This window comes from Cyphomyrmex costatus, unplaced genomic scaffold, assembly GCF_001594065.2.
Source record: "Cyphomyrmex costatus isolate MS0001 unplaced genomic scaffold, Ccosl1.0 scaffold273, whole genome shotgun sequence".
In the NCBI taxonomy this organism is placed as follows: Eukaryota; Metazoa; Arthropoda; class Insecta; order Hymenoptera; family Formicidae; genus Cyphomyrmex; species Cyphomyrmex costatus.
This window is the reverse complement of record NW_017276833.1, coordinates 943,573-955,697: the sequence shown is the minus strand read 5'-3', so window position 1 is coordinate 955,697 and position 12,125 is coordinate 943,573. Positions and strand designations below refer to the sequence as shown.

At 34.3% G+C, this 12,125-nt stretch overlaps 1 protein-coding gene across 2 annotated transcripts in view; it reads right to left on the bottom strand.

Moving 5' to 3' along the window:
• Positions 1 to 12,125, bottom strand: part of sm (heterogeneous nuclear ribonucleoprotein L) — a 173,938-nt gene that overhangs the window by 133,313 nt on the left and 28,500 nt on the right. For both annotated transcript variants that reach the window (XM_018540945.1, XM_018540946.1), the window contains exon 3: positions 10,601 to 10,670. In XM_018540945.1, the coding sequence (XP_018396447.1) occupies positions 10,601 to 10,670 (70 nt within the window). The remainder of the gene's footprint in view (positions 1 to 10,600; positions 10,671 to 12,125) is intronic.

Here is a 12,125-nt window from a genome sequence, read left to right as displayed (position 1 = left end):
AAGTGAGTATATCTCGGAAACCGCTGGTCCAATCGCTTTGAGCCCTAATACTTTTCGACAGAACTCGCCGAGAGCTGTCCAGAACTCCGATCAGAACTACTCGGTACTCCCAAAAAATTATAACTTCAAATTTTTTCGGGGTCCCACGTAGGAAAATTTGTTGAGAGTACCGAATAGTTCTGAGTAGCGCTTCGTATAGTTCTCGACGAGTTCTATCGAAAACTGTAAGGTGAAAAAGCGATTAGACCAACGGTTTGCAAGATACAGCGACATTTGCAAGAAGATCAACAATTTTTAAAGTGAGTATATCTCGGAAACCGCTGGTCCAATCGCTTTGAGCCCTAATACTTTTCGACAGAACTCGCCGAGAGCTGTCCAGAACACCGATCAGAACTACTCGGTACCCCAAAAAATTTTGTCTTCAAATTTTTTCGGAGTCCCACGTCGGAAAATTTTTTGAGAGTACCGAATAGTTCTGAGTAGCGTTTCGTATAGTTCTCGACGAGTTCTATCGAAAACTGTAAGGTGAAAAAGCGATTAGACCAACGGTTTGCAAGATACAGCGACATTTGTCAGAAGATCAACAATTTTTAAGTGAGTATATCTCGGAAACCGCTGGTCCAATCGCTTTGAGCCCTAATACTTTTCGACAGAACTCGCCGAGAACTGTCCAGAACTCCGATCAGAACTACTCGGTACTCCCAAAAAATTTTGACTTTAAATTTTTTCGAGGTCCCACGTCGGAAAATTTTTTGAGAGTACCGAGTAGTTCTGAGTAGCGTTTCGTATAGTTCTGGACGAATTCTATCGAAAACTGTAAGGTGAAAAAGCGATTGAACCAACGGTTTGTAAGATACAGCGACATTTGTTACATTTGTAAAATCATACAATTTTTAAAGTGAGTATATCTCAGAAACCGTTGGTCCAATCACTTTGAGCCCTGATACTTTTCGACAGAACTCGTCGAGAACTGTCCAAAACTTTGATCAGAACTACTCGGTACTCCCAAAAAATTTTTGAACAAAAATTTTTTTCCACGTCCCACGTCGGAAAATTTTTTGGGAGTACCGAATAGTTCTGATCAGAGTTCTGGACAGCTCTCGGCGAGTTCTGTCGAAAAGTATTAGGGCTCAAAGCGATTGGACCAGCGGTTTCCGAGATATACTCACTTAAAAATTGTTGATCTTCTTGTCAAAAATTTCTACTATTTTTTTAAAACTTTATTCTTCAAAAATGTTTTTTATGTATCAAGAACTCTAGGTATTCACAAAATACTTCTGTTAAGCTGATCAGAACTATGCGACCTTGAATTTCGTTAAAAAGTTAGCACCCTATTCTTAAAAAATTATTAAAAAATGATTATTAAGCGCATATGTCATTAAAAATCATAGAGAACTCTTGGTATCGTCAAAAGAAGCAGGAATTATCATCAGAACTATTGTATCTAAAAATTAATTTTTCAAAAATTTTTATTTTTTTTTTATTATTCGAAAATTTTTTTTACATATCAGGAACTCTAGGCAATCGCAAATTGAAGCTATTAAGCCGCTCAGAACTATTCCACCTCGAAATTCGATAAAAAGTTAGCACCCCATTTTTAAAAAGTGTAAAAAAAATGTTTATTGAGCGGAACTCTTGTTATTAACTATAGGGAACTCTTCGTTTCGTCAAAAGGAAGTGGGAGCTCTAATCAGAACTCCTGAGTACTATAGTTGGGGTGCTAACTTAACATACCCGAATAGACCATGAAATTATAGAAATGTAATAATATATCTGTAATTAAAAAAAATGTTAAAGAACGAAAAAACGTATTATATTTATCTACGATATTCGCAATATTGACGTGAAAGTATAAATTCAACAATAGGTTTTGCATACGCCTCAAATTATCCACTTTAGAAATTGCGCATGCGCCAACCCAATGGAATTGCGTAAATCGAGAGCCGGTGCAGAAAAGCAGCTTCGCTCGACACTGCCAATCAGAACAATCAGCTACGAAATTCGATCGAGACTCGCTGGATCAGAATTAACCGATGAATTATTCCCGCTAGCTGCGATTGATTTACGATGGCACGACCATCAGACTCGTCCATTTGAATACGCTATATGCGAAAAGCATTGTGATTTTCTCACTCGCGCTCGTGCTCGAGCGTGTCCTCTTAATGATTTATCGCGAATGAATATCTTTGCATTTGAAATAATTTCTGTCGCGCGATACAATTTATATTATGCTATCTGAATTATATTTCAGATTTTATACAGTACAATAATGCATATTATAATATATGTTACATTAATATTGAGTTTATTATCTTCTGTAATATATTTACAACAGCTGTATAATTCTTCTCTTTAACATTTGTAATATATGTATTTATTTATTTCGTACATTATTTAAAGAAATGAAATTTCACTCTAAATTATTATATATTAAAAATTACTATTTCAGAACTTAAATAAAGTTTAATTTAGAAAAAAACACTACGAAGATATAAGACAATTTATTAAAACAAAGTTATACAGATAGTTATTATATTTTTGCAAATTGGTGTCTCGTGCATTAAAATACAACTCATGTTAGAAATATCTCGACAAGAGCTGTTTGCAGAAAAATAAGTCGGACAAGAGAGCGAGGAAATGTGAAAGCATTAGAGCCTAACATTCGTGACGTTTTTCTTTTTGCTTGTCTCGAATACTTTCAAACTGTTGTTGGAAAACTGACCCGAAAATACGACACTGAGAACCATTAAAATACTTTCGATTTTTGAAATGCTCTCACCAACGACAGTTTATTTTTTAATGGCATGCGTTAATCCCATCATGACAGACATGTGTAAAAAAATTAATACAGCGAAGTTAATAGTAACATGAAAAATAGATCGTAATGTCGCGTAACGAAACATTAGAACCTTATCATAATAAAGCCGGAAAAACCATTAAGCGATGCGCAGAAAAAACTTGTAGAACAAAGAATGTCATTAAAATATTCAAATTAGAAGCGGAGTAAGTAAAATTCTTGAAAGGAGATTAGTTATTCGGAAATATTACTCAAGGGATTTTGCTAATTTATATATTATTATAATACGTGTCAAAGTAAAACTCGAAAAAATCTCTATTAAAGAGGATTACGCATTTTGTGTATATTAAACTAAATTTGAGATAAGAGCTACTCAGAGTGTTTGCAGAATAATGGGAGCAATCCTCTGAAATGACTATTGTTGTATCACTTAGACACAATACAATGTGCCTAGACAAGCAAGCCCGCGACACAATTAGAATGACTTGGATTACAACGCATGTACAGAAGTACAGGTCTGGTCTGGGTACGCTATATTTACTACAAGTCAAGAAACCCTTGCTATAAGAGCCACACATCCTTTCAGGGCGTTAATTGAATTTTCAAATTAAACTGGGACTACGGGTACGACTTTCTAACTTTAGAATAGCTTTTTTCATTGATTATCAAAAATATATATATATACTTACCATCCAATATGCAACATAAATAGTGTACTGAATTTAATGAGAAGAAAAAATAAATATTTTTCTTCGGAGTATATAAAATTTTGAAAGAGAGAATGTTATAAAAAAAGATAATAAAATGGAATAAATAAAAAAATATATCTCATCTTTCTCTCTAAAAAATGATTTTTCAAAATTTTATATAAAAAAAATTAAAACAATGCCAAGTATCTTAATCCTTTATACATTGATGACACAGAAATAACTTTAATGTTTTCCCGACAATTCGACAAAAATAGTTTTATGAAAAATTAATTCATCAAAATTGAGCCACAGAACTATGACTCGAACCTACCAATTTCACACAATGCAGTGTAAATGTTAACAAACAAAATGAAAACATGCGGTTAAATATTCGATAACAATAACATAACTGCAGTGCCGTATATACATTCTCGAGGGCAGTTTAATGCAATTATCGAAAGCAAGCGATAATATTACCTGCCCCTCTCCCCCAGAAATTGGATCGCGCGATTAAATTTCTATTTAAATTGTACAACGCAAAATCTGCATCATTTTAACAGCGTGGTTAATGTCCAAATAGTTCAGTAATAATTATTAATTATTTAATAAATAATTTGCACATTAAAATAATTTGCGTATTTCGATACATTTATATCCTTTATTTACGAAATATGCACAAATTCGTCTAAAAACTACGTGTCTATTTATTAGAAAATAACGTGTTTTTTTTTAATTATATAATTGCAGTTAAATGGAGATTGTAATATTTCCATTACACGTAATAGATTTAATTACATGGAAAAAATCGCCATCATAAAAAAAGAAGAAAAATATGCTACTTTTTCTCGCGGCATCGCGAAAGATGAATCGACGGATTTCCGAGATAAATCATTCCTTATATATACCAACGACATTCCTGGATTATAAACACATTGCATCGGAATACTTTTCAGAAGAGCACAGCCGTGCTGAATTAGTGTGACGCATCTGTACGTCGTGCATGCAAATTTATTCTCGATAGAATGTAATATTATAAGACATTGCGGGGCATTACGCTACGGTGGAATCGGCGCTCAAAATATCACGATTAATCGTGCGAGGACTATAAGACGAATGAGCATCTTAAAATAATGACATCGAGAATAAACCCGCTTTATGCGCGTGGAACAGTATCTCTATTCAAACGGAAAAATGTTGCACTAACGAGTCGGATCCTCGACTCACTTCAACAATCTATCATTTGTATAAATTTTTCAACAGCTAGTAGGTATATAGAATTTCCGGATGTGTAGACGCAATTCAAATGAAATGCGAGCAGGATCTTTCTTTTGGAGATCAAAATAAACAGAAAGTAGTATAAGACAGAGGCAAATTTATGAAAACAAATCATCGAATAGCAAAGTTAGCGCGATACTTTTTGATTTTTCATTGGTTTAATGTAAAAAATGCGGAATGTCTTTTTGTTTTGCTGACAAACTATAGAATTGTGAAAAGTGCTACTTGGAACACTGTAAAAAATAAAATGTTAATTTTAACTCAAAGGCGTTGAGGGGATTTTCTGAAACGTACAAAAATGTTAATATTAACATTTTTGCACGTCTCAGAAAATCCCCTCAACGTCTTTGAGTTAAAATTAACATTTTATTTTTTTATATTAACAGAATGTTCTAGAATCTAGCATAAAGTAAAATAAATGAATAACACTCTCAAGACGTAAATGTTGTAACTGCCAAGCATTGTCATAGATTTCTATATTCTTCTTCGGATAATACTCCGTAACGGACGTTCTCCGGAAACTCATTGTCAGTTAATTCGTCTCACTTAAGGTGAAGGAAAACTTTGACATACATACCTAACGCGATAAGAAAAAGATGCGATCGAAATTCTAGCGACTACTTGCACTCGTCTCGAAGAAATTTCGGATGCGAGTCAGTTTTGAATTGGTAGTAAATATATGGTGTAAGGAAGACGACGACGACGATGTAGGCTTTCTCTCCGGAGACAAGGAAAGTAGGTCGCAAACATTAAAAGCGCTAGACGTTCACGTGCGTATTGCACTCCGAAATCGGTGTGAAACTTTGCACCGCGTCGTCTCTCATGTGGGAATATAATTCCACGTGTCGTTCCTAGGGAGGCGAGCCTCCATCTCGGGAGGACATGTCCGCCATCACCAAGTTTGCTAACCGAAATTTATCCAAACGCGAGTGCAAACCGTGGAGCAACTGTGATGATAAGATGCAAATTTACGCGTAAAGCTCACGAACGTCGCGCACGGTATACGATATGATAACTCGACGAAACATTTCCCCCGAACTGTCGGACTGAACTTATTTAGACTAAAGATATGATCTGAAGTTGCCCGAAAAGCAAGAACAGGATGCTGAAAAGTTTCCGCTCGCGGAAGAAGAATCTCCCAGGAGATTTTTAAAACCCTAAAGTTAATCTGATACATCTTGAACTGTCGTAATACACATTTTAAATCTGAATTGTGAGACGCGATTTCACGTCAAAACTTCTTCGTATATAAACAGATATTCACATAATGTCCTGTTTTTAACAAATTAATTAAAATATTTAATATAAAAAAATTTAAGATTAATATGAAATTATATTTTTCTGTGAGATTATTTTTAAATTCTATAGCAATACTTGGTCCCATTTATCTTTTTTAATGAGAGCACATGCTTTTTCCCCAAAAGCGGAATAGGTTTTTAAAGCTTCAATGGTTCACTATAAAAATGTCACGTTTTTTTTTTTTACATGCGACGAGAAAGATTTGGGCAACGCTGATTTTATAGCACACTTCGTCACCAGACAATTTTATTGTTCCCCAGAATGGCATTCAACACTTTTTATGGGATACGTGTATGCGCTTCACCGTTCACTTCTTTTCAACAGTGAAAATAAACAAAACTGTAATAACAATGAAATACGAATTAATATAAACTGTACCGTGATTTTCCGAGTAATTAAATATTATACCGTGATAAAGAACAATTTATCTCAATTTATTCGAAAATGTTAAATTTGAACGATAAAAGGCATTGTTTCATATCACGATTAATACTGTAAATATTACGACTATTAACTTTGAATCAATACTGAATACTCGGTTTGCTGCTGAAATTTTCTATTAATTTACATTACTTTAGTATATTATCCTTAGTTCAGATTATTAATATAATTCGTTATATAAAGAGATATAATACGCTGCGAAACAACTTTTTATATTTACGATCGACTTTACTAGATTGTTAGAAACATAGGTCGAGATCACGTTACGAATTCCGAGTAGGAATCGAGTCTTGAAATAACTACTTCATTAATCTAAATCCTGCAGACTGCCGCAGCATATCATCATGTATGTTATTGCCAAAGCCAAAGCGTGTGAACATTTATTTCTACATTCTATGTAACAAGTCGCTAAACGCATAGACACACAAAACATATATTTATGTACACAACTCAACGTAGATAACATGGAATAAACATACAGCTGCGTTAGATATAAATTTAAAATAAAATATATTGTAAGTAAGAAGACTCAATAAAAATAAATAATGATACAGAAGAAGGGCTGCGAACTTAATAAATTCGTTTAATTTAACAAAAATAAATAAAAACAAACATTTCGACTCCGATCGAATTATAATCAATGTTTAAAATATTATACATATATCGGTTATGAGATACACATATAAATATTCATTTTAATGACCTTATTTTTATAAAATATATTTATAATTAATAAAAATGAGACCAACTCAGAACTGTCGAGAATTGGACAGTGTCTCATTTTTATTGCTGAAAATTGAATTTTTGGGATAAAATATTATTAAAAATTGAAAATAACATTACTTATCGCCAGAACTTTTCCTAAAACTCATGTAGAACTGTTTGTTTTTCAAAATCCTACAAGAATTTGTGGTCAAAACTTGCTTAGGACAAAGTGAGACGCTATGTGGATCTGGCGTCTCAATTTGTACTTTCGCTTTTTTTCCACTTTAGAGGGTTGAACTATTAGTTTTATCTATCAGAAACTATAGAATTATTGAAAATATATTCAAAACTCAATATTTTTTGAGTTTCCATCAAATGATACGCCAGCTTCACACAGCTTAGCCAACTCCACCCCATTATAATCATCGCATTTAGACTCAATCTGTTACACGTATTACGTCTAGAAAATGTATGGCTATTATGAATAAAAAACTACTTCACATTCTAGTTTTAGCTTGTGAATAATATCCTAAGATAGATACACTATTATAAGTTTTCCTTGTAAAAAAAATGTTCAAGTAACAAAACTATGATGTATTGCAATTTTCTTAGGAAGTTTTAATTCAACATAAGGAATAAAAACACTAGCTTCGTATTTCAGATATACTAAAATATTGTATGTTGTAATATTAGGTTTTAAAAAAATTTCAATATTAATTTTGTAAATGGATCAGATAAATTGTCATTATAAAGGATGAAGTCATATAAAAATGAATTACATTTAATACGACAATCTGAAAATAAAATATGTGTCACTCAGAATTATCTCCGCTTCGTTACGATGTGATTCGCGGAATACATCGTTAACTGCATATGACGTTTATCTATTCGCGATGCATCGCGATAAAGTAGACACGAGGTGCACTGTCTTACGCGCCCTATCGCCATCAGCACCACTTTAGGTGCGAAATATTGGCAACCATGTGGCGACACACCCGCAATATTGTATCGCGATATCTCAAATTAACGTCACATCTCTGTGATTAATGTAAGTTGTGAAATACACTTCGGTTTCGTTTTACGATCTCAGACAACATCTTGATGGAGCAAGATTACATCGACAGGTGTAACATTACAGAGATCCCATTATAAATAGTTCACAAACATGTACGGGATATACTTATTTAACAAATAATAATAATAATACTTCTGTGGATATTAAAAAATTTCATCTATACGTTTAATTATGTATCGTTTCACGTTTTAATGTCGTTTTTGGATATTTTTATAAGTTAAATAACTTTTATAGAATAAAAATAGAAATTTTTAAAAATTTTTTTAGCATTCCTAGATTTTATGCTCACCACAATCGCCAGTAACTTGTGCTAGATAAGCCAACAGAATAATATAATTCAATAATAGGATTAATAAATGTCACGATGACAAATATAAATTGTTCGGCGATTATATATACCATACGTTATAGTATCGAAAGATACCGACTCTATCCAAGAAATTCCACCACAAGTATAACATTTAGTTCAATTTGCCTTGCACCTCATGAAAGTTCGCTTATAACGCCAACCATGTGTCGGGGAAATATATTGGCAGTACCAGCGCATATAATCCAGATTTACATCGACTACTTCCAACTGCAACTGTCAAGTTGATATACACGTTCAGGGAGGTTTGATTGCGCGCCCCGAAGTAAAAATTTCTTAAATTTAGTACGTTTTATCAAAATAACGGTTTTCCAATTAATGCCCGCAGATCGTGTCCAGTAAAATACACGTATATGCCATGCGAAACATTCTACCTAGATAAATGTTTGTCTAGCGGATGAAAAAGCCGGAAATCGAGTCGGCAGTGCCATATGTTTTCGAGCAAAATGAAATATCGATCGATGCATTTGCTGATTGAATATACAGAAACCCTTGCAAAAAGAGAGAGAATTAAAAAATAATTCGCGAGACGAAAAGGCAAAACGCACGCCGATTAATTCATTTTAATGGATAGCGGATATGACAATTCATTTGTAAATGTCAAGACGAAGTGAAACTGCAAAATGTTGAACGAATAATTGCGCTGTTGAAAAACAAAGAAAAGGAGAGAATGAAAATGAGGACGGAGAAAGAGGTAAAGGCATGCTCGAGAGTTTAAACCTTCGAGGAAGCTCTAGCTATATGAGCTTTTAATTAAATTGAGAAGATGAGCCGTTAATAGAATATGAAGTCACGTTTCAGCGGACTCGAAATTAACGAGTGCTTGGTACACGTCACGAAATTTTTGCTCATTTTACGGCGTATTAAAGATATAAATTGCCCGACCACAAACAACGCCAGTCTTTTCTATATAATAAATATTAATAGGGTACACCCTTTTGTATCTTTCACAGTTTGAAATTTTCGGCATTAGCTTTTTTAACTCGCCGCAAAATTCATACAACTAACGACATTATTATGCAGCTGTAAATAGAGAGAGATTATTATATTATATAATCTCTCTACTTTCATCTTCATGGTAAGATAACTATACTTTGTTATCAATAATAAAGACAAAATTTAAGATGATAGAATCGGGAAGGTTTCGCAACACAAAAGCAAAAACGGCATTGTGTTCGCACTGCAATGTAGACACTCGGACAGTAACGCAGTATTGTTAGCACATTCGGTTATCGCGCGGGCAAGAAGCCTTCAGTCGTCTCTTTAATTAGTGGTTCAATCGCGCGCGAGAGAGAGAGACGTAAGAAAAACGAGCTCTGTGCGAGCGGATAACTATGTGAGCGCTTAAACAGAAGCAGCGCAAACAATGTCGAATGACATCGACCCGAGCGCGCGCCGGGCGCGGGCGAGGGAGAGAAACGGCGGGAGAGAGCTCAAAGCTCATCTATTATTGGCGCAAAACAGAAATAAAATGCAGTGCGACGGCCTGTGAAATCTACGAGGCTGACGTGCTGCCAACTTTTGTTCTCTGCGGGCTTTGGCTTCAATATTTTCAATTCCCGTTATAGTCCGCGTCGCAGAATTGCGCCACTTTTTCGCGCCGACTTTTCTGCACCGAGTTAATATATATACCTAATAGAAGAAAAAAAAAAAAAAAAGAAACGCACTGCACGTATAACGGTTGTTCTGCATTGAGACATATATTATGAACGCTACAGTTTTTTCTCATGCTATACGTTTTAAATATTAAAAGATTTAATTTTCGAGAATGAAATACATAATTTATGAATTGTATTATTTTTTTACGCACAACAGCTTTACAGATGTATGTTAAAAGATTAATTATGTGACTTGAATTTTGCAAAATTATAAACGTATACAAAGAAAAAAAAAAAAAAAAAGAGAAAAGATTTAATCGCACTAGCGTTAATAAATTGAAGTGAAGGACTTACCACAGTGATGGGGTAAACTGGATTGATAATTGTGAAGAGGAGAACGTGGTTCGGTTTATTATTGTCTTCTCTGAAACAATAATTGAATACGTATTATTCCAGTGAACGGTACAGAAGAGCTTTAATGAAATTCGCCCGTAAGTGCACGACTGATAAAATCATGAATTTCTATCATTCGTCTTCGTTGAAAGGCGCTCCAATTATTTGAAAATTCAATTACGGGAAAGTCCGCTCGAAAATGAGACCTGGATTATCGCCGAATTCGCAAAAAAAAAAAACTAGTTCGCCAATAATAATTCATTCTTCGTTGACTGCAGCGCCGGACGTCTTGCTGACGTCGCGCAAAAATCGAATTGATCGCGCCCTCGTTGAAACTAGAAAAATATTATCCCGGCTTTTGTTTTTACACTTGAATTGAAGAAAAAAGGAAATCAAATTCTGCAGACTCGTACGTATAAATTATATCAGTAGCGTCTACATCACTGTCATATACCCGTGAAATTAAAATGTCAAACTTTGTTATATTCTCGATATTGGCGAACTAATTTATTATATAGTAGCATGTAATTCTATCATTGTAAAGGATATTGTACGAAATATATAAATGGAAGTAGGCGCATTTTATAGAAAAATCGCGATTCAAAAAATATTTTTGATATTACGGAGTACGTGGATTCGTACACGTGCATCATACATTGTAACGGATTATGACGTCAAGAATGGAAAGATAGGCATCTCGCGTTCTCGGCTGAGGGAAAAAGCGAGGTAATCTCCAGCCGAGATTTGACATGCTCACGCGTTGTATAGCGAAGCAACCGAACGGTGATGGACACCGCGCGATACATTTTTCACAGTTGATATTAGTATGTATACATCTCTTCCTCGTGACTTGCATCCAACGTAAAAAATCAATCGCCGTAATTTTTCCACGAGCGAAACGGCGAGAATGCCGTTGCCGTTGTTGCATCGTCTAATGGCATGGAATATCCAATTGCATGGATCGATACAAATTGAATTACCACTTGTGACGATCGTCGTTATCGAAACTTATTTGTATCAAGTTCTCATGTTTGCGATACGACTTATTATTCGTAGGATATCTCGAGATGGATGAAGAAAATACGTCTGCAATATAATGCTTCAACGTCTCTCTCAGTAATACTTCTAAAAAGAAGTCTAAAGTTTGAAAAGATTGAAGTGCACGAAGAGATGTATTTTTCTCTCTTTCTCTCCCGGTCGCGAAGATAAAGATCGTAGATTTTGAAATTTTATAAAAATATAGAACTCGCAAAAATGAAGAAAAAAAAATAATAAATTTAATATCGTATTGCCGTACCGTTCTCGATTCTTGCTTATCTATAACATCTAATATCTGATATCTGCATCTGTGACCGTTCAATGATTCGCCAGCTCGAATTCACTTTACTCAGAAGTTATCGTGAGTTCGTGCAGTAGATATCACTCGCTATCGGATTGCTCCTGCTGGATTGAATCATGCTTAATGCTCAACTTAACTTTTTATTAT